Source organism: Meriones unguiculatus, chromosome 12 (assembly GCF_030254825.1).
Source record: "Meriones unguiculatus strain TT.TT164.6M chromosome 12, Bangor_MerUng_6.1, whole genome shotgun sequence".
NCBI classification, from domain to species: domain Eukaryota; kingdom Metazoa; phylum Chordata; class Mammalia; order Rodentia; family Muridae; genus Meriones; species Meriones unguiculatus.
The window spans coordinates 65,572,590-65,596,205 of record NC_083360.1 but is presented as its reverse complement, the minus strand read 5'-3'; the positions used below and the strand labels follow the sequence as shown (position 1 = coordinate 65,596,205).

The following is a 23,616-nucleotide window of genomic DNA, read 5'->3' as shown; positions in this document are numbered from 1 at the left end:
CTATTGTGCTGTTCTCATTTAATCCTTTTTCTTCTCAGTGAAGATATACATAGTTACATTTTTTTCTTTTTACTCTTCACAACCCTTTTACATAAGACACAGTCTAATAAAAACGAAATTAACCAAGCCTCTTATAGAAGCAGCTCTCACAGATTAAGGATCATTCAACACCAATAACTCTTGGAAGGGACTTGTTTCCCAATAGGGAAGAGAAGAAGCCAAGTTGAAGTAACTTGAAGAAAGTTTAACAAACATTTGGTCATGTTGGACTGGGACCTTCCTCCTCCAGGAACTAAGATGGCGGGTGTTGAGCCACCTAGGGTGGAGAAGGCTGATGCTGCACGGGGCACTCAGTGGAGCATGATGGCGAGAGGTAAGAGTGGACTTACTCTCCTACTGAACAAAGAAAGAGGGCACAGTTACCGGAGACCACTCCTGTGCCAGCCATTTAGGGCAGTCAAAAATGTTGCAGGGCTGCACGATGGGCATCTTAGGGGTGTACATGCATTTCCACTCTTCCACTGAAGTGACATGCCCCAGGATGTCCTCCTCCACACAGGAAACTGCCCGGCTCTGGGTGCCCCCCCCACACGAGGAGGAGCACGCGGTCCACGGGGTGGCCTCCCACCTACAGAAGCAAGGGGAGTCATCAGGGTGGACATGCAAATTGCCAAACCTCCTCAGTGACCTGTCACACCAACCCCACGCCCTGAGCTGGCCATTGGTTCTCCAGAGAACCGAAACTCTCTATTGGCTGAAATTTCATTAGGACGGAAAGCTTCAACCTTGGCAAGACTGTTTCATACATCTCTACAGAAATGTAGGAGATTACAATCTGGGGAGCAAGCCACAGGATGCCTGGGCTGTCTGTAACCTATCAACAATGGAGGTTCGGTTTGCAGTCCTCTTTCTGTGGTTTCTCTGTACACAAATACTATGTGTATATAACACACATATATATATACGTGTGTGTATGCTTACATATGTATTAAAGCTTAATTATTTTGTACTAAATCCCAGTATATATTTCTGTAAAGACTAAAACTGAAATAAAGAACTAAAACTTTTGTCAAGATTTGGGTGGATATCTTTTTCTTTAATGTTTTACTTTCACTTCTGGATTTTTTTTTTTTTAATAGGAAAAGCTCATACATTATATCCCCACATAAAAGCTCTTTCTTTCTCCCTTCTGCAACTGTCAGCTCTGGGATTCCACACACTCAGCACAAAGCTGTCTACTCAGCCTGTGCGTCTGCAAGTTGAGGAACATAAGTGTCAATAACAAGTATTATTTTCTAGCTGGTGACAGACCCACAGACTTCCTTCAGCGAAGCACTCCTCGACTTGTAAACATGCTTGGTTTTGGTTGAAAGGCTTATGGCAACTGAATAGAGATATGCTGATAAATTAAGGCAGAAAATAACAAGATTTCCAATGATGCTTAAAAGAATTTAACCTTTCTCTTTCTTTCTTTCTTTCTTTCTTTCTTTCTTTCTTTCTTTCTTTCTTTCTTTCTTTCTCTTTCTTTTCTATTTTTCAGTTTTGTAGCAATTGGGACCAGATCTTCACCTCCTAATTCCTTTCTCTCCCTCTGTAGATTTAGACACGTAGAACTCCTGGGAGCATCATGGGACCCAGTGAGCTATCCTTGTTTCTTATATGTACTTTCTCAATAGTTAGGATTGCTATGGAGGCTTAAGAGTTCTTAAAGAGTCACGAGAACTCTAATTTTAATGGGAGAGCACCAAAAGGACCCTGAGTAGACATACTTCAGTAGCTACAATTTTAAGTATCACATAGTTAATAACTGTAATAATTTTGTAAGTTTCACATATACTGTGGACTTCATTTCTCTTCTGAAGGAGCCAGAATAGTAATGCACATTTCCTATATTAGAGAAGTTTTTGTTGTTCTGTTTTGTCTGTGCTGTTCAGGTTTAGGCACGGGCCTTTGTCTCCACTGCCAATAGACAAGCTATGCTGCCAAATTCAGTACTTTCCCCCAGAAGACACATAAAAATGTTATTGTGGGGAAACTGAGGTTCTCTGACCCTTACAAGATTGAATAAAAGTTATTTCAAGGGAATGGAGTGGTTCTGCAGAGTTCTTCTTGCAAAGGATGAGACAGTTCTATTCTGTAAATCTCCATATGACTTCCTGCTGGAGGTGGAGAACAGGCCTGGTTCAGATGGAAGATGGGCTGAACATGTATGTATATACTCAGGCTACATTTAATCTGACAGTGGAACAGGAATATTTTAATGGATATTTAATCACCTAGATGATTGCAATTCTATAAGGGAAAACATTCTCTAATTGGTACTCTAAAATCTTAAAATTTCACCCCTTATGAAAGGGAGAATGATTACTTTCTGTCTTAATGCTAGCTGTACCCATGTGTTTCACAATGTATGCATATTTTAGTGTCATTATCATAACAAGACAGATAAGGATAATACTACTTTGCATAGCATGGCTCAAACTTACAAATTCAGGTTGGTATGCGAAATAGTATGTGACTTCTCATGTAATAATAAAGAACATAGAGGATTTTAAAGCACAGCATATTTAAGTATGTTAAAATCTAACAAAAGGTGAGAGATGGCATTCTTTTGTCAAGAGATATTAAAACAGTGAACAGCATGAACACTACAAATAAAAGAAAATATATCCAAGAATCTTGTCCTAGAAGAATATAAATGAATTTACATGCCATACATTTCAGCTTGCTTGAGTTTTAATCACCTTAAATCTAGACTATGTTTAGTTTAAGAATGTTTCAAAATTAAAAAGAATGTAGAGAAAGAGATATGAGCTCACTGTCAATTAAGATAGTTCATAATGATGTATTGTTACACTGCAATTTAGGCTAAAGGAAGGGCAGAGGGCAGGAAATTACAACCTAAAGTGTATTAATTGTGTATTGTATCTATACTTGTGTGAAACCTGCTTAAATGTTTTAAAGAGGGAAGTTTTCTGCCTTAGTTATCAAGACTTTCTATTTGAAAACTATGTGAGCTTTAATTTTGTTAAATGATAAGCCATTTATAGGAATAGCTGCCATTTGCTAGAACTTTGTCAGCACAGCCTACTTTGTGTATTTGGAACTACTGGAAAACAGAAGTGCAAGGGGCAAGAAATGTAGCCTGTTTGCTAATGGATCTGCCCTCTTCAGCTGAGATGCATAGACATATCAAATAACTACACAGGACACTGTGCAAAAACCAGCCAAGTAGAAAATAGGCATTTGAGGCAGCACCAGAGTTTAGACACTCAAGGGAAGTCTTACTCTATAGGAAGTCAAGACTACCATGTGAAAGGTATTACTTACACCAGAAAAAAAGTAAAGAAGAAAAATTGTAGAATATGACAGGAATCTCAGGATTTCCTGATAGGAGAAACATAAACTCAGTGCTCTTCACACTGACACCCGGCTCTACGTTTGTTTTAAGGTACATGGCTTTCCTCCATACGAACAGAGCAAATGTCCTAGCATACTTACTACTCTACAGATGCAGAAATGGAAATCAAGGAAATCTTGGCTCAGTTATGTTTATCTTTAGATTTCTTTCAGTACATTATAGAGAAGACTTCTGGACAAAGATACCCAAGGAGCATTCTGAGGTCATTTATCATTTTCTTTAGCAGGTCATTTATCAGTTTCTTTAGCATTTTTCTTATAGCTCTGTAGGAGCCAGCTGACTGGTGAGGTAGCCATTTTGCAACAATGGTATCTAGTGTCGGCCAATCTCCCTTTGAACATGGCAACTGTAGTGCTGACAAGACCGTCTCCTGCCAGTCACTGGGAATTTTTTTGCTGGACACTGGACAACATTATATGCATTTATACACGTGTGAATACTTACATAGGACACACTAACTCATATCTGTGAACATGCATGTTTATTTATCTAGGTTGCTGAGCTAGGACTGAGAGACTGTAGGATTAACATCTAATTAAATTAGAATAGATTAGGAATTCAGAGACTTTCAATTAAATGTGCTGAATGTTGCTGTTCAAAAACAGTTATTTGCTGGCATGTTTTAGTTTAGGATTTAGCAAACTACTGCAGATTATGTTAACTGCTCATGGTCTCATAGAAACCTGGGACTCTAAATAGCAGCTGAGTCCCTGGGGGCCAAATTAGTAAAGAAAACAGCAGAGCTATTTAAAACTAATTCCAATTTCTGCTACCTGTGGAGCTACTTCCGATACAGCAAGCAACACAACTGGTAACCAGTGCGCTTCTCAGCAAACCCCCTTTTCTCACAAATAGAAAGATAAAAAACCATTTAAAAAATATTTGAATACCTTTTCTCCTAGTCTTTAAAATATGCTTTAATGAAACAATGCAGCAACTGATCTTTACATGTTGGGGGAAAAAAAAAACTTACTCTGGAAAATGTTCTTAACAATAAGAATATGAAAATACCAGTAGGTGATTGTAATTCTTCAGAAGTAAAGAAGGCACACAAAGCCCCTGTAGGAATAATTCCACGTCTGGGATTTTATGCTGTGGTGTTGCGATCACACTTGGGGCAGTGTTTGTTTAAGTCAGCAATGGCTCGGCAGTGAGCTGGCTCCTACCCACAGGAGCCGGAGAGGGAGTGAAAAGGGAGGGAATGGAAGACATGGCAGAAACGGACGTACCGTAGCTAATTACGGTGGGTTACCGTGTCCACTCCAATAAAATGTGCTTCCATCAAAACGGTTTCTGAGCGACAAGCCTACACTATGGGGAGGCCAGGATTAGTCAAGAGGAGAGCTCAGGAGGGATTTGCAAAACCTACCTACCACCTACCATCTCGTTTGCAGGAATAACAGAATCTGCAGCTCTACGTTTTACATGTACACACTAAAGCATCAGAAGACCGGACTGCCCGTTCTGACATCAGGACGGTTGATTTACGTACCGAGGAAGGGGATGGTAGAGGTCATAAGGCATGATCTGCTTGTATCCGCCGCTGTTAGAAACAATAATGCCAGCCCTCTGAGTAGAAGGTACACACAGCAAAGTAAACACTACATGATTACGTCATACACATTTCTTATACAAGTGCAAAACAACATCCATAAATCATCTCTGGGAACAACACTGAAACAGTTCGACATTTATGCTAGTGCGTGCTGTGGGCTGGGGAAAGCTCTTTGAAAACACTATTTTCTATAACTAGTCCTCTGATCCACGCAGGAAACACCACTGGAAAGGGAGATGGTGAGAAACCTTGGCACCACATTATTAGCTATGGCACAATAAGCTTGTAAATGTTCTTTAATCCCCCAAATTATCCATCCTATGAGGTCATTATTATTATCATCATTATTAATGTTACTTCCAGATGCCCGTGGAGCAATTACAGTTACCATCTCACTGTTGATGAAAGAGAAAGCTCTGTGAGCAGGAGGTTATGGACCACAGAACTGACAAGACTACAACATGCATCAGCAAATAGGCTCCCACTTCTGGCAGATCTGAAGCTTCACTAATACCTGGAGAGCAGCCACTTGGATGTTTCATCAAGGGGAGGGAGGAACTACCAAATGTTATAGGCAACAGTTAGCAAGAGCGAACTCCTTACCAAAAGGAAGTAATGAAACTGTTCACAAATATGAAAGTGTGTTCGTCTATGAAATATTATACAGCGCTCATGCTCACGGCTTTATCAGGCTGCTTCTGATTGTTGTGGCTGTCATTAATACCCTGGCGACCTGGTGAGGTTCAGAGACTGAGTGCTGCCACAAGACAGGCATTATGTGCTGCGTGGCTGAGGGATGAGCAAGAAAGGACGGCATGGGCTGTGTTGAAGGTCTTCGGGTATCCAGTGCACTAGGTTACCCAATTCTTTGATTTCAACTAGTGTCTCTCATTGGTAACATGGTGTCCTTGCTGAGGACTGTACTGCATTCCCCCCACCCCCCGGCCCCCGTGGTGAAAAATGTCTTACTACCTGGCTGTCGAGATGCTAGGGTGGCAGAGGCTCCCATCATAAGGAGGAAAGAAAGAGCACAGAAGGGCACAAACAGAAGATGGCTTATTTTCATATGACAAGGGAACCCCTCTCTTGAACACTAAAGAGAGCCGTATATTCTGCTTGTGTTTCTGGGATGCATGTGTATATATTTACATATCTACATAACAATTAAAATATGTTCAGTATGTTTACACTAACATCTAAGTGAACAGATTTCCACCTTGACTCTGTCATCTGATATGGGTTGGTATCACACCTTTAAAACTACAGCTACCAAATCTAAACATTTCATTAGGAAAACTGGGCCGGGCTTACTGTGGATCAGACAGCAGAAAACACTGACTAGAAATTATGAAAAGAAACAAACAACAAAAAAAGAGGACTGACTGTAAGGCCCTAAGAAACTGACTAAAATTGAAGGAGATGCATGAGAGAATCTAGGTGCATTTCAGAGAAAGTAGAAATGGTCGTAAAAGCAGATTTCCCAGGATGGAATGTTTATTCACTAACTTACTTTACAGAAGTAGGTTTTCTGTGTTTATTTATTTGACTATTTTTTTTTACCCATTTCCTGATAAAAATGTTCATGGTATGCAAATGAGGGAACACACCTGTGTATATTCTGTCACAGTGCTCAGGAGAGAGATACTGCAATGGGCATGAACTGTGTGGGTCTTTAACACAACAATGAAATGATTATCATATTGAATTTTGTCCCAGCTTTAGGAGTTAAATATCCCTTTTTGTTTCTACCTCCTTCTGATAAAAGCTTAATCCTGGTTTTTGTTAGAAACACAAGATCTCTTTTAAATAATTTTTTTGTATGTAATAATCAAGAGAATTTTTCTTTTAAAATGATAGTATTTTAAAGAATGCTAGTATCTCAAAATTCTTTTAAAACCTTGGAATATATTGTTATTTAATAGAAGCAAATTAAGGTATAAATCAAATAGGCTGAAGTTAGGTTTTACCTAACTGGTGTATCTATTCATTTCTATATCAATTTCTAAATGCAGAAATGCATACCATTACCTTCTCCCCTGGAAAAATTTATGGCTATAATTTGTCATCTTCAATATGAAAATGAGCTGTTGCAGGTCTCTGTCAACTGATTTATCGGCTGATGATATTTGAAATGGAGATAGTAACACTGAATAAGACAAGCTGAGCTGAAGAAAGGGGAGAAGTGGGGAGAGTGCAGAGACGTTGGGATGTTACGCTTTGCTTTGGATTGATTTAGAAGTCATGTTTGTATTTGAACAAGAATCTTTAAACCTATAGGTCTGTTTGTCTTTCTGTGGCATGGGTCATGTCGAAGACTCTGAGGCACCTGTGAAAACAGAGCTATAGCAAAACAATGGTGCTCTGTCCAGCCCTCAAATGCATCTTCATGAGCCTGGGCTCTGCTCCCTCCTGCGGCTCTGGCCACAGCCCTGATCTTTGCCTGCACTGTGATGGAGGGGAAGGGAAGCTTGCCTAACATCCTCATTGCTTACCTTTAGGACACATTATTATTATTATTTTTCCCTCAGTGTACATCATAAAGGATGGTGGAAAGAGACACTGCTAAGGGACTTGATGAAACTCTTCCCAGGTTTAGGTCTAAATGTGAGTGTGTTTATGTACATACATTTAGACATGTCTCCGAATACATGGACAGGAGGGAAGGAAGTGAACACAGTTTTAAAAATTATCACCAAGGGACACCGTAAGAGCAAGGCACTCATTCTCCACTGCTCCAATAACCTGACCCCTTGAATATTTTCACAGTGGCAGTGACTCTACTCCATTGTAAGGAGGGTTGAGAGCAGAAGCCAAAGATAAGAAAGACAAAGACACTTTCCACCTAATCGACCCAAAGCACCCAGTTTACGCAACTGTCTGATGTTATGACAGGTTCTTATAATGAAATATGACACAGAACAGAAATGTACAAAGCACTCTGGGCCACCTTTAATAATAAAGTACCTGATAAAATAAGTATGAAATAGAATATATCATTAAACCCACAACATTAGAGAATTTATAATTCACACTTCATCTATAATACAATTATCAGCTTGTGTATGTGTGTTCCCAGGTCTATACACGTAAACAGATAAGCACACATGTGTATATACCTAAATGTATATGTATTCTCACACATGTAGTAGGGAAATACCTAACAACCCTGGTTTGTTCCTATGGGTTGGATATTTTTCTTTGCAGTAAAAAACATCTTCCTGTTTTGCAAGTTCTAAAATAACGTGTCTCGTACAACCTCAGCAATTAGAATACTGAAATACAGTAAAATTTAAATTAAAAAGTATAACATGGGAGCGTTTGGAATTGAAACCAACGAATTAAATGAGGTCATCACCTATAATTCTACATGCCACCTAAATATCAGTGAGGCTTTGAGGAGTGATCTAAGATGCACTTTGAACAATAGCCATGACCTTAAGAATTCAAGCTAGAATCGGGGTCACACTACTCAGTTGTGGAATTCACGTATTTCGATAAATATTTCCTTACAAGAAAAACTCAAATGTAATTCATGCCACAGACACCTAACACACGTTGTTCTCTCTTTCTCTCTAAATACATATATGTGCATATGTATTATATATATATATATTATCTATATCATATTGCATCATATTGCTTCATAAGTGTGCAACCCAACTCACTTTGGGCAGATTTGTGTCCCAGATTTTAGCTGGCTCCTCTTCACCTTTTCCATGGTACCAAACATTAAGCCTCAAAAACTGGGAAACTACAGTTGTTGTTTTTTTTTTCCTAATTATGAAGTTATATGTGCTACAGTATTCTATGAGGTTCCATCTTCCTTAGATGATTTCCAGGCAGTATGAGAAACCACACTCTTCCTAACTAGCACTGCAGAGACTAAGGAAATGTCAAAAGAAGCTCAAGCGTTTTGATTTTCCCTGAGAGGCGGAGAGAGAGGATCAGGGTCTAATGAGGCGAGGACTACATGAGAAGCTTCCGAGTTGAATGTCAGTGTTCTCCTTGCTACATCCTTTCTATGTATATGACCTTGAGTACTGGACATCTGTATCTTTGTTTCCATCTTATGAAAAACCCAAGCGGTGGACAAGACATGAATTTTAAGATGAAGGGAGAATGGAAGGCAAGAAACTCAGGCTTGGAGAATTTGTATTACCTTTTCCTGCCTGGTGGCTGTTGAGTTGCAAGCTTGATAACCTTAAGAAGATTGTCTCCAGATTCTTCCTGCTCTAACACCTGTCAACGTTCCAAACAATGGGTGCCCTTGACAGAGAGTCAGGTTGGAATCAACTGATAAAATATGTTATATAGCAGTCCTTATTTTTTTGTGTGTAGCCTTTGCTGTCCTGGAACTTGATTTGTAGACCAGGCTGGCCTCAAACTCACACAGATCCACCTGCCTTTGTCTCCATGAGTGTCAGGATTACAAGCATGTGCTATCGTACCAGGTGGTCCTGAATTTTTTTTTTTTAACCACAGTAATACCAAATTATGGTGTAATTTGTATCAATCAATGATACCTGGGTTGCAAGGGAACCAGGCTCAAGAACCCTGATTCACTGACATGATGTAAAAAAAAAAATTATCAGACAAAAACTCATTTCCTCCTATAAAACTAACTTCTGAAGAGTTTTAGCATCTTAAATGATAAAAACTTTCTGCAATTTAAATTTCTGGCATTTCCTTCTTGACATCAATAAATGCCATTTCTGTATTACTTTTAAATAAGTAGGACTGTTTTTTCCTTAGGATTTATTTTCCTCTTCTGTTGCATGTCCCAGAAAACGGCTCGAGTGAACACCAATACTTGAGACTCCATGGAAGATGCTTGCTTCATCTGGATTCTGCTCACTTTGTCGAACATGCAAACTTGCAGTGAAACGGTTCTATGTCGCTTTGGAAGCAGACCTCCCTGGCTGCCGAAGGCAACACGCATGACTGGGTGACTGCGGGTGACTGGTAATGGTCTCAGGGCTGCATTTCTGTAGCGTGAGAGACACCGTGGAGCTGGAAGCATGGAGCTCCATATCCTAGCTTGCTTTGATGGAGCAACACTCAGAATGCTCCTTACCCTCTCTGGCCTGTTACCCCCACAGGGAGCAGAAAACTAAACCAAAGTAATGAACATGTGAGCATCTGAAAAACTTTTAATGGACATGATTTTGGGCAGGTCAGTTTAGCTGCCTGAGTCTAGCTGTGTATTCACTGAATACTGGGCACCTTTATGTCACAGAATCCTCACAGTACCTGCCAAGAATGTTATGTTTTTACAGATGGGAAACTAAAGGTGTGAAGTAAAGAAATGTCTTACACAGTGGTGGGTAAAAATAAAAAATGAGGATGACATTCCCTTTCTGAGTAACTCACAGGGCGATTAAAAGAATTGCACAAATTAGTTACACGTTTTAAAAATTTGAAAGGTAATATAAGAAGGGAGCTAACTGTTAGAATGAACTGGATTGATAGAAGACATGAATTTCTTGATAACTGAGTTATAGGTATGGTCAATTATTTCACTGTCAGGTAATGGGTGGTGTGTCTGTGAGCTTTGGTTCTCTTTGATCACACACCCTGAAATGCAGTACGACTTTGCTTTGCTAGCCTAAATAAACCTACAGAGGCAGAAATAAGATTTATTTTTACCACCTATTTAAATGAGATTGGTCAGATGAATGTTGTTAGTTTTCTAAATCATTCATTTTTTTCTAAATCAGTCATTCATTTGTTGCAATAAAACAGAGTACTTCAAGACGTGTATTATTATTTTTTTCCTTGCTCAATAAGTCATCCATTTTCTAGCCCTTGAATAGGGCTTTCCCTTTAGGAAACCAAAACAACAAAATCCCTTATGGGTTGAATGGCAATGGCTCACAGCTGGTTCACTTCAGGAATTAGTCTAAGTAAGATCATCTCTACCTTAAAATCCCAATAAATGTGATTTAGCTTCAAGGTGACATTTTCCTATGAATTGTCTCCTATCGTAAGAACTACTTTCTGGGCTCAGAGAATTTTAGAGTTCCATCTTTCCTTCTCATTGGTTAAAAACAAAACCAAAAACAAAGCAAAACAAAATACCCCTAACACCCGGAGAATGGTTTTTCAAGGTAGCATCAGTACTACCAGCTGGGCCGTGCTCTCAGTCATAGCTGCAGGAACATTTACTGAATGCTTACTGTGTGTCAGGCCCTCCACTAAGCCCTGCAAATGTATGGCAGCATTTATTTCTTGTGACAATTTTATGAGGTAAGGTCTGTTATTATTGTCACTTTACAGGATGAAAATCTGAGGCTTAGTGAGAATAAGTAATTTGCCAAAGGCTGTTCAACTTATAGGGGCAGATCTGTAGCCTCAAGCCAAGTCATGTCCCTCCAAAGCTTTCATTCCTTCCACCAGGCTCTACTGTTGGTCTCCCAGTAAGCATGAGAATCCAGTTGTGTGTTGTTTTTTTTTTTTTTTTTTTTTAAATGCCTATGCCTCTCACTGCACTGTCTTTGCAGATGTAGAGTATTTCTTTATAGTTTTACTAGGATTCAAATCTAAGACCCATTTTCACAATTTGGTACTAACCAAATTGCGATTTAAAAAAATTTTTATTATTAATTACACTCAATTCACTTTGTATCCCCCCATAAGCCCCTTCCTCCTCCCCTCCCGGTCCCACCCTCCCTCCCCATTCTTCACGCTTGCCCCTCCCCAAGTCCACTGATAGGGGAGGTCCTCTTCTCCTTCCTTCTGATCTTAGTCTATCAGATCACATCAGGAGTGGCTGTATTGTCATCTTCTGTGGCCTGATAAGGCTGCTCCCCCCTCAGGGAGAGGTGATCAAAGAGCAGGCCAATCAGATTATGTCAGAGGCAGTCCCTCTTCCCATTACTAGGTAATCCACTTGGACACAAAACTGCCATGGACTACATCTGTGCAGGGGTTCTAGGTTATCTCCATGCCTGGTACTTGGTTGGAGTATGAGTCTCTGGGATGTTCCCTGTGTTCAAATTTTCTGGTTCTGTTGCTCTCCTTGTGGGGTTCCCGTCCTCTCCAGCTCTTAGTATTTCCCACTTCTTATATAAGATTCCATGCACTCTGCCCGACAGTTGGCCATAAGTCTCAGTGTCTGTTTTGATAGTCTGCAGGGCAGAGCTTTTCAGAGGCCCTCTGTGGCAGGTTCTTAGGTTGTTTCCTGTTTTCTTCTTCTTCTGATGTCCATCCTCTTTGCCTTTCAGGATGGGGATTGAGCATTTTAGTCAGGGTCCTCTCTCTTGATTAGTTTCTTTAGATGTACAGTTTTTAGGAGGTTTATCCTATGTTATATGTCTATGTGAGTGAGTATATACCGTGTGTGTCTTTCTGCTGGATTTTTTTTCTTTTTTGTCAAAGTGAAATAGAGCTGGAAAAACAAAACCAAAAACCACAAAACAGCTGACCAACCCCAAACACCACCTGGATCATCAGAACTGCCACTTGGAGCATTCAAGTTTAGGCATCTGTTGGACATTGTTGCTCTAAATTCCCAAGAGGAGGTGGAATTTAGATGCAATTTTGTTTACTAGTGGCTGTGCCCTGGTAGCATAATGAGAGTGTTTTACACCTGTCTAACCCTCACTGATTCAAGCTGCTTCATTACTGCCTTGGAGGGAAAAGCCAAAGGTGTATGCCACATCAGTCTGTAAAGGTGGCTCTCTGCTATTTTCATAGTACCCTGCACAGGGTCTCCATCAGCAAAAGGTTGCATGCTCCCTACTTCAAAGTGCTCTATGAACACTGTGCTTCTTACATGGGCAAGTGAAACCTTCTTTACCACAAGCAAATACTCTGAGGCTTTCTGGCAACAAAATAGGTAATGACCTTCCCCCCAAGAGACAAAAGTAGCATGAGCCACTGTACAGATTTCAACAAGGCTGCCCCTGGTGTAAGGGAGAAGCGACAATTATAGCAATGCAGACAACATGACAGGTTTGACATGTGATTAGATCTCGGATGTCTGTGGCATGGGAGAAGGCTCATAAGTGTTAGAAGTACAAAACAGAGGACTAAGCGTGCAGTGGACCCCTGAGAGGTGGGAGTGGCATATCTTTGGACTTCCAGGAGTGCTCATTCTGGACTATCAAGGTACCTGCAGCAGACTGTGTAAGAACACGGGATCACCCTGTGACATCATGGCCCCGAGTTGCCAGTGAAAAACAGTACTATTTTTAGCAAAAAGCCATTAAAGCTTTATACCTCTCCTTCCCTTTCCTTAGTCTGATGTGTTGGCTCCCTTTGGGGGGCCACTTTTGGCTAGGAAATGAACTATTTTATCACTTCATAAAAATGACTGCATAAGTGACATGAACAGAGATCATCAACTCCAGTGAGAGCAATGGCTGGGCAGCCAGCTAAGGTCTACCACTGGGCAGACAGGGCAGCATTCTGAATTTTTGCCTCAGCAGGACATCAAGTTACTACATGGCCTGGGTGTTAAGGCTTGCTTTTAGAAGAGGAAACGAAGGGTGAGGAAGCACTGAATCCCAGGTGTCTGCTCTGTGTAGGAGAGTCCCGTCTGTCCAACTGACAAAACCAAAAAAAGAAACAGCGAATGCAATAAACAATGCTCATCCTGGGCACTGGGGAATGTTAATGAATTCCATTATTTTCATTAAAGCCGTTTGGCTTATCAGTGAACGTTGAGAAGCAGAGAAAGTGATAAAACCAGAAATCCTTTTGAAGAGAATAGGCCAGATGCTCACTGTCTGTTCAGGATCATCTGTAGCCATGGCAGCTGGCTGGTGTGATGTCATGAAGAATATAAGAACAAGAAACAAGAGAAGGGAGGAAAAGCTAAACAGGAGATGGGAAGGCAGACAGGGAAAAGAAGGGAGGACTCCCACAACTGGACAAATGGTAAGTAGTGTGGCGTTCCCGAGGGAAAAGCCGAGGCTTGCTAGTTATTAACTTAAAGTTGAAAGATTATTTAGAGTCATTACTAAATATTATGTGTGGTTCAAGCGTGTGTGTGTGCGCGTGTGTGTCCAGGTGCTGTTATAGCAGGGAATGTCAAAGGACCACATTGCCCTACTATGGAGACTACTATTTAGTCTTTTAAGGCAGAGCGTCTCACCAGATCCGGAGCCAGGCTAGAGGCCAGCCAGCCCCAGGGGTCCTTCTGTCTCCACTGTGCTAGCTCTGGAGTGACAGGCGTGTGTGGCCTTGCATAGTTTTGTATTTGGATGCCAGGGCTTCATGTTTAGGCAGTGAGCTCTGTCACCTACCTGAGCCATCTCTCCAAACCCTAGTGTCATTTTTGCTGTTCATGGCACATCTCTCTCTTGAAAGGGAACAAGACTTGAATTCATTGTCTGATATGATTTTACTTCTATTTTATATAATGAGCCCCAGATCCTAGGGTTTATAGGAAAGACAGGAGATCTAAGTGACTATATATAATGATATTTTATATAACAATATAGGAATTAAAAATGTGTGCTTTTATACTAAGAATGCCTTTGTTTTTGCTCTTTGAGGATTTCTGATTTTGGACAGAAAGGTGTTGTTTTAATGTCATTGTACCCCTTTTCACTTAATAAGACACCATTAAATCTGTAAAAGTTAGAAATCAGTTGCTCAGTGACTTGATTCCATTGTCCAACAAGATGATGGAAAGTCTCTCCTGTCTGCCCTGAGCCGAGCCTTTCCGGGGTCCTCGTGGAGTGCAGAAGGTAGTGCCATGAACTCCGCAGGAAGCCTGGAGCACCTTAAGCTGAGCTCTACACTCCCCTTCCCCAGGCTGGCTTCCCTCAAGCATCTCCTACTGCTAAGTCTTAATTTTTACAGCTTTCTCTAATTAGATCTTCAATTAAAAAATAGTTTTCTAGCTTCCAACTTCTTTTTTTCTTTTCTTTCTTCTTTTTTAATAGCCACCTGTCCCAACATTTATGCATGTGCTATATTAGACAGTTTAAAATAACACAGGGTATAGACTGAACAGGCACTCTTCTTTCAACCTAACTTTTTTTTTTTTGTCTTTGGATAATAAGAAATGGGCCAAAAATGTTACTCCCACAGAGAAGAGTGGGTAAAAACCAGAGACTAGAAACAAAGGCTAAATTTTTCTCGTTACAAACATTTTCTTCAAATTGATAACAACGGTGCTTTCATTCCAAACCCTCATTCATGGCCATGTCTTCCTGCAGGCTGCTTTTCCCAAGTGAGGAAAAGCTGAATGGAACTGTGGGGAAATGGATCTCTCTCTCCTAGAAGCACGCATATAAAATTTCACAGACGTGTATATGTGAGATTTTCAGTCTCCCTGTGACTAAGTTGGAATAATGAATACTCATCTGAATTAAGGCAAATATGCCATTTCCTGTTATAGGTATGGATAAAAATTTATAAATAGTGTAATTTTAAAATCAGGCTCAATTGAATTGGTTATAATTATCATAGTTAAAAATACTTCAGTTACTCAATATTTCTCAAGCAAAGCCAAGCAAAAACTTAACACCTTATTCAGTTTTATTTCATACCGATTGTTTAGTATTCTGATGTAAGCAGGAAGCTAAATTAAACTAAAATTTAAAGCTATAAGGTATCTATTCTTTTTGTTCCTTCAATGAGTTTACTTTTATGAGGTATGTATATGATTTGTAAACACTAATTATTAATAGCAAGTTCAAATTACATGTGTAATTTAGAATTTATGACATAAGCTCAAAGGAGCACAAACATACATACTTTAAAATGTCAAGAATAGAAAAAAAATCTTCACATCACTCCAAATGCACAGATAGAATGTTCTCCACCTATAACACCCGTGTAACAGCCTAGCTCTTTAGAATTTTTCTTTCATGCATATATAGTTAGCAAACTATGATTTGAAATATAACAGATGTCATTTATAAATAAGAAAGGATGTTTTGGCCATTGGCATTTGTGACTGATGATTGCTTTTGTGGAGAAGGGTTCTCTTAGATCCTCTCTAGTAAGCTGCAGATGAGTAAGCTGCAACTAGCAAGAATCACTCACCAGTGTTTAAAGAGCTAAGCAAAGGCACCCCACAAGCACCTTCTCCACCTGCACATCCACAATTACTCATCATCTAGACATTTCATTACCTCCCCTGATTCCTGATCTTGCAATTAATCAGGGAGCCAATTATGGTTTATCCAAAACAAACACCAGTGTGTGAAGGTGTAAAAGGTTTAAATCCTTAGATCTTCTAATTAAAAAGATCCTCAAGAAAATTTCACTTGGAAATAAGCCCTGGCTTCTATTTAGCAAAGGCCGAGTTTGTTCAAAGGTGGCAAAACTGTCTTGAGGCTGGTGATGGCCCTAATTAATTGTGTGAATTGATTATGCTAGAATGGATCAGCTATATTCCTGACATGCAGCCTTCTGTGAACACATCCCTGATCAGAGACAGGGAAAAGAACAGGAAGAATTGTGAGGCAATAAGTCATCAAATTGGCTATGACACCAAGATGATCACTGGGCAGGACTTTGTCAAAGAGAGAAATAAGATGTCAGGATGTGAAAACAATGAAAGGAGAAAGAGTGTTCTTCATTTTGAAGAACACATTACAGAAAGAAAGTCCATAAGCCCTGAGGTAGCATTGCATCACCTAGGAGCAAGAGCTAGGAGTGTGGGTACCATTAACGTACAGGCGGTGGGGACACTGGACAGTAATCTGTCATTTATTTGTAAGTTAAACATTCACTTTCCTCTAAGAAGTTAATTGGGAACCTGATTTCTGTTTCTGCTAAACAAACTGTTAAACTGGACTGACCTGGCTGGACAAGGATCCAAGTTGCACTCCTGAAGCTTAGGTTTGGGCTTGATATTCTCTGGGTAGTAGTGACAGTACTGGTCGGCGACCACACGGCTGCTGCGGAGATCGTAGCACTCAGCAGACGTCAGCTGGTAACCTGTGAATAGCAAACCAGCCAGGCTGCTCAAAGCACGTGTCAGCACAGCGTCCTTCTGTATGACTCTTGGCTATCTCCCATTAGTGGAAATTATTCCCAATGCCTAAGCCATTTCCAAGAGAAAACAAATATATAATTGGAAGGCTCATTAATGTTGTAGGACTCAAACACTACATTTTTCTTGAGTAATCGCGCATTTTAAATACTCAATTATATTACAGGGCTTGAGTTATGTAAGACCATAGTCAGATTATAAAACTCTGTGGTAAGAAATATTGTTTGTTTGTTTATTTTATATAATATAGAAATATAACAGAAATAAAAACACCAGTATGTTCTTTTAACCAAGCCTGTTATATGAGGATGCTAAATTATCTCTGCATCTCTGGGGCCTCCAGGAAGAATAAGCTCATAAATTACTAATAAAGTAAGCAAAAAGTGACTAAATAAAAACAAAAATAAATCTCAGTGTTCCCTCTTTGAACAATGGAGATTTATTAATCCAGTCCCACCTGAATCAGGTATTGCTGAGATGCCTAAATTCAACCTGAATGAGTTAAACTGAGGAAATGGATAAAGTCCCCATAACAGCTACCCGGGATCCAAGTTTCTTGCAGAATTAAACAACAACAAAATCAAACACAACAAAAAAATGAAAATAAAAAATCAAAATGAAAAGTCTTCCTGAGTCCTCCTTACTACTTAACTTTTACTTTCTCCGAAATATTTGGCCTTTCCTCCTCAAATTAAATATATGGCTCATATTCTGTAGACTTCCTTTTCCACTGTTTTGATAAATCTCTCCAAAAAGTCACTGAGTAATACTTAATTGTATTTATAATGTGTTTGATCTTTTTCACCTGTTTTGTGATGTTATGGAAAGTAGTGACCAACACTTGTCAGACTCTTGGAGTGAAAACAAATAAACATCAAAAATTTTAAAATATTGCATCTCTCTATTCCAGACCCCTCCCTCCGCCAATATTCTTCCTGGCAGGTTGATGAGTTATTACTAAATATGTATTCGGAAACAAGATTGAAATCATTGAGGGACTTGCAAAGGTTTCAGAAAGTCAGAAGGAGGCTTTTGATGCCAGATTTCCTGGCTTGAGGCTATGTTCTCAGACCACCCACAAAATGTTAATTGTTCATTAAAGGCCTAAAAAAAGACCTTTAAAAATTCTACTGGGAAGATGAAAAGCACAGAGAGAAGCAAAAGCGGTGGGCAGGAACACACATCCATCGAATGTTTGGCTTTGCAGAAAAGCTAAGTAACAAAACGACATTTTAGAGAAGTCAACATACTTTGATTTTTCGTCTCCATCGTCCTCCAAAGCAGCTAAGGTTAGAAGCCAAACACTTAGGAGTTTTGCAGAGAATAGTTTCTACTCAAGGACAGAATTTATCAGGTGGTGAAACATGGGAAGACAATGAATTATTAGGCTGAGACTGTGGTGTTTGAAAACCATCATTCCTCTACCTAACCCCAGGTTTTTGGAGCTCATACATACAGTGTGACTTAAAGACATAGAATGAAAGTACAGGACCAGCATGGTCAAAGGACACTGTCCTCTGAGGCTTCCCAAGGAGCTCTTGAAGAGCATTCTTTACACCTGAAGTGGCCAGCCAATGGAATCTGACAGCAGGAACACACACAAGGAGCCGCAGCTTATTTCTCCCAGAATTTCAGACTGCTCCATGAGGTGAAAGGAAGACCCTGGACCCATCACACTTCCCAGGCCATTTTTGCGTCTACTTGGGCCTCCTGATAAGCTTTCCTGTGAATAGAGGCTTGACACTGGCAAATCATAGCTAGCTCTACTCTTATGTGTGAGTAAAAGGAAACCCAGTGTAACACTATTTACTTTATTTAATAGTAAGCCATTGTCAAGGTTGCTGAGATTATATTGTCACAACAATTCAATGTGAAAATGATACAGGGTGCATACAATCGCATTGCTGTTTTATGAAAGGTATGGCTTACATTTAAAAAGAAAAAAATATTACATTAGATGACCTTTCCTTTAAGCTTGTTTTCTCTATGACTCATTCATAGATGTGCAGAAATTTATTTGCATGAAACACCATCATAGTTGAGAGTTCTGTTCCTCTTTCTTTCCTCCCTCCCCCTCTCTCTCTCTCTCTCTCTCTCTCTCTCTCTGTGTGTGTGTGTGTGTGTGTGTGTGTGTGTGTGTGAAGCATGCATATGTGTGCATGTGGTAGCCCCAGGTTGATAACTGGAACCGTCCTCAATTGCTCCTCTTTCAGATCCTTCACAAGATTTCTCAACCAACCCCAGATAGGCAGCTACATCTACCCAATATTTACCTAGATTCTGGGCATCTGAACTCTGGTTATCTTGATTTCATGGCAAGCTCTTTGACTGTTGAACCATCTCCTCAGCCTGGCAGGTTTTTTTTTTTTTTTTTTTTTTTTAATAATTTTCTATTCAGGTCAGCTAGATCAACTATAGAAATACTACTGTATTGAAATGCAAACATACTTGATGGCAACTTGACTTATTATTTTTAAGTTAAAATCTATGTTGATTAGGTAAGGCTGCTTCCCCCTCAGGGGGAGGTGATCAAAGAGAAGGCTAATCAGTTCATGTCAGAAGCAGTCCCTGTTCCCATTACTATGGAACCCACTTGGACACTGAACTGCCATGGGCTACATCTGTGCAGGGGTTCTAGGTTATCTCCATGCATGGTACTTGGTTGGAGTATCAGTCTCAGGAAAGACCCCTCTCCCCCTAAGGCCTTACCAGGTCACAGAGGAAGACAATGCAGCTACTCTTGATGAGACCTAACAGACTAAGATCAGAAGGAAGAAAAAGAAACCCTCCCCTACCAGTGGACTTGGGGAGGGGCATGCATGGAGAAGGGGGGAAGGGAGGGATTGGGAAAGAAGGAGGAAGGGAACTAGAGGGGGGATACAAAGAAAATAAAGTGTAATTAAAATAAAATAACAATACAATTAAAAAAAGAAAAGAAAAAAATCTATGCTGATTAGGTTTTTGTTTTGTCAACTGGACATAAGCTAGGGCCAGTTAAGAAGAGGGAAGCTCAGTGAGAAAATACACCCACCAGATTTGCCTATAGAAACTTCTGTGGGGGACTTTCTTGATTAATGATGGCTATGAGGTGGCCCAGTGCGCTGTGGGTGGTGTACCCTGGACAAGAAGATAAGAAAGCAGACTGAGCAATGCTTCTGTAAGAGCTCTGCTTTGGCTTCTACCTTCAGGTTCCTGCCTTGAGTTCCTGCCCTGACTCCTTTGGATGAGGGACTGTGCTGGAGAAAAATTAAGCCAAATAAACCCTTTCCTCCTCTAGTTGCTTTTGGTCATGGTGTTTCATCAGGGCAATAAAAACCCTAACTAACACAAAATACAACACTGCTTTTAGAACCATGTCTATTATTCTGCTCATATTATATAGAGAGATAACATAGCTTTTAGTGAATTCTGTCATATATTGTTAATGTTTAAAAAATGCAATCTTTTACACGAATTTTGAGGTACTATGATTTTAACTATTGTGGATAATTCTAGTGTGTGTGAACTATTTAAAGTTAGTCAATCAACCAGCTTCCATGAAACTAGAAAAAGAATGTGTCAGATGTACCAATTTTCAACAGAATATATATATATATATGACATATATTATATATATAATTTTGAACCTATTAAGATTCAAAACAAAAAATAACCCACAAATGTTGACAATCTAAAATATTCACACACCTAATTTTCTGGAAAGATTTTGGTAATACATTCATCTACGAAAATTCCCAAACTCCTTTATCTAGTAAGCATACTGTTGAGCATTCATGCCAAGAGACATTGTGAAGGGATAAAAACATCTGAGCACTAATGTTGTTTATTACATTACAATAGTATAAACTTTAAAGAAACCAAGTGACCTCCTACAAGGAAACGATCAAACTATTAAAAAATATTAAAGCAAGTATGACATACCCACTAAAATGATAAAAAACAGAAAATAGGAAGAAACCCTTTTTCTAGTAACACAAGGCACTGTGTGACGTGGTCATGACAGCACAGGGTCAGGAATTCACTCTGTGAATTTCCAGGAGAGATACATTGCAATGACTATATGGAGTGAATACATGCCTTCCACTGTGCGGCGATGGGTGGAGCCAAAAATAAAATAACCTAGTTCAAGCCAACAATGAAGTGAACTGTTTTCTGGTCATAAACTTTCTCTAACAGAGCAAGCCTGACAAACATCATCACTTGCTTCCTGAAGAAGTGACATCACTTCCGCCAGACGAATCTACGCTTAGGTGAAAGCAAGCCCCACAGGGTAAAGCTGCTGTTGGATATAACATTATAGACCAAGCTTTCGATGATGCCAAAGAAAGAGGTGCTTGCTATGAGCATCCACAAAGGAAAGGCTTCCTGGGGGTCACCTTGGGTAGCTTAGGAATTGGATTCTTCCATGCTGAAGTCTCTCTACTCTTACAACACCCAGCCTTTTCCTCAGAAAGGACTGGGCCATCAAGGATAAGCCAGTACTGTTACCTCCTCCACAAGTTGCTGAGCAAGGGAAGAAGTCCGTTTCCCTCCATCGGTGGATGATAGGCTGGTAGAAGGTGAACTGGACAGTGCTGTCCGCAGGCCCCAGGTCATGGATCTGCAGGAATAAAAACAGGAAAGTTGGGCATATGACAGAAGCAGGGCTGGCTGTTGGGTCTCTGATAACCTGGGCTCAGAATTCATCATATGCAGAGGTCTTGGAGATGTAAGGACAAAGACACAGCCACTTACCCCATTATGTACTAGAGAATGGTCCTCACCATATTTTTTATCATCCTTACCTCCACAAACGGATGGCTTAGAAGTATGGAGAAATCTCCGTGTGTGACTCTACTACAGTTCCTCCCCGCCCTATTTCTCCTCCTCCTGGTAGAGACTATAGAATTATGTGACCTTTTAAATTTTCATTCAGAAATAAACGATGCAGTCAGGCATGGTGGTGGGAGACAGAAGCAAGAGGATCTCTGTGAGTTCAAGGCCAGCCTGGTGTATATATTGAGTTCCTGGAGAGTTAGGGATATACAGAGAGACCCAGTCTCAAAAACAAGAAAAACAAAGCAAAAATGGAAACAGGCAATTTATTTTAAGGAAATCATAAATGCCATACACTACAGAAAATAAAGGATATTATCTGTAGTTGAGAAAGAGAAAAATTTCAAGCATTAAGATGTTTTTCCCATTTAGGGACATACATGGGTCTTCCTGTCACTGTGGTGATTCATGTATCTGGATGTGCTAAGTCACCAGTTGGAAGCTACTGAAGTGCACATTCTTGGGCCCAAGCCCAGAGATCTGGGCAATTCTAATGTAGATATTATGGAATAGCAAATGTCAAGATACCAAGTTATAAAAGCAACTACTTTCAAATAAAACTGGTGCTTATGGAAATTAAAACTTGTTTTTAAAAGAGGGAATATGAGACAGTAAATTTTTAATGGTTCCTAAAATTACAAGGTTGAGCAAACATACTTAAACTACAAGAGAAGAAAAAGTGCCTAACACGAACAATGAATTTCACAAGGACTGGATGATGTGACAGTCAATATTTACACTGCTGGGCCAGGCTTGGACTATTTGTTATATTAAGAGAGGTTCTTGGAATAATGACAGAATTACTTCTCACTCCAGTTTTATATTGTGATAATTAGAAAAGTATCAGGGTCCAGTTGAATCACATGGCCTAAAACTTTGTCAAGTGTTCGTAAGTCTTCCTAACGTCCAAACTGCTGCCCTCTGTTTAGGGTAAATGGATGGAGGTGGACGTCAGGTTTTAGTAAAGACAGCCATATTTCTCTGCTGCCAATCTCAGTAAGTAGCCCTAATGCCTAGAACTAAGGAGAAACAGGAAGAGTGGCTAAGAAGGAGTGATAACCTGTGAGTGCCAAACTCTACACTGACTTTGGCGTTTATATGAGCAGATGGAACTGTTTCTCTAGAGAGGATGGGAGGACCAGAGAGGAGAAAGAGAGAAGGTTCAGGAACCTACAGATGGGCTCATTCCGCACCAGGACTCTGATGAATGGACTGTTTTCGGGCCTTTCCAATTGGAGCAAATATTGAGACACACATCTTTCAAAATGAAAGCAGCCAGTGTAGTAAGTGCTTTTACCAAAGAACATTCATGACCTGTGCATTCACCAGTGCATTACCTGAACATCAATCTTCCATGGTCCCGCTTATCAGACACACGGTACCTAACTGCTGGCTTAGGGATCCAGCATTCACTTCATCATTTGGTAAGCATTTGTTTGTTAACTCCACCATCCCTTCAGTTCCTTCAGAGATGTGGTTCTCAGGCGGGAAGCCCTCTGAAAATCAATCTGGCACTTTCTCAGACAACTAGGAATAGCGCTTCCTCAAGATCCAGCCATATCACTCCTAGGCATATATCCAAAAGAGGCTCAAGTACACAATAAGGACATTTGCTCAACCATGTTTGTAGCAGCTTTATTTGTAATAGTCAGAAGCTGGAAACAACCCAGATGCCCCTCAACTGGGGCATGGATACAGAAATTGTGGTACATCTACACAATGGAATATTACTCAGCAATGAAAAATAAGGAAATCATGAAATTTGCAGATAAATGGTAGGAATTGGAAAAGATCATCCCAAGTGAGGTATCCCAGAAGCAGAAAGACACACAGGGTATTGATGATAACTGGGAAAGGATCTTCACCAAT

The 23,616-nt window shown here is 40.0% G+C and overlaps 1 protein-coding gene across 6 annotated transcripts in view; it reads right to left on the bottom strand.

Annotated features, from left to right (window-relative positions):
• Positions 1 to 23,616, bottom strand: part of Adamtsl1 (ADAMTS like 1) — a 904,412-nt gene that overhangs the window by 187,949 nt on the left and 692,847 nt on the right. For 4 of the 6 annotated variants that reach the window (XM_060365805.1, XM_060365806.1, XM_060365808.1 and 1 more), the window contains 4 exons: positions 21,421 to 21,532; positions 16,739 to 16,877; positions 4,914 to 4,964; positions 424 to 628 (listed from right to left, as the gene is read on the bottom strand). In XM_060365805.1, the coding sequence (XP_060221788.1) occupies positions 424 to 628; positions 4,914 to 4,964; positions 16,739 to 16,877; positions 21,421 to 21,532 (507 nt within the window). The remainder of the gene's footprint in view (positions 1 to 423; positions 629 to 4,913; positions 4,965 to 16,738; positions 16,878 to 21,420; positions 21,533 to 23,616) is intronic. The other 2 variants (XM_060365807.1, XM_060365810.1) reach the window with 1 other exon arrangement.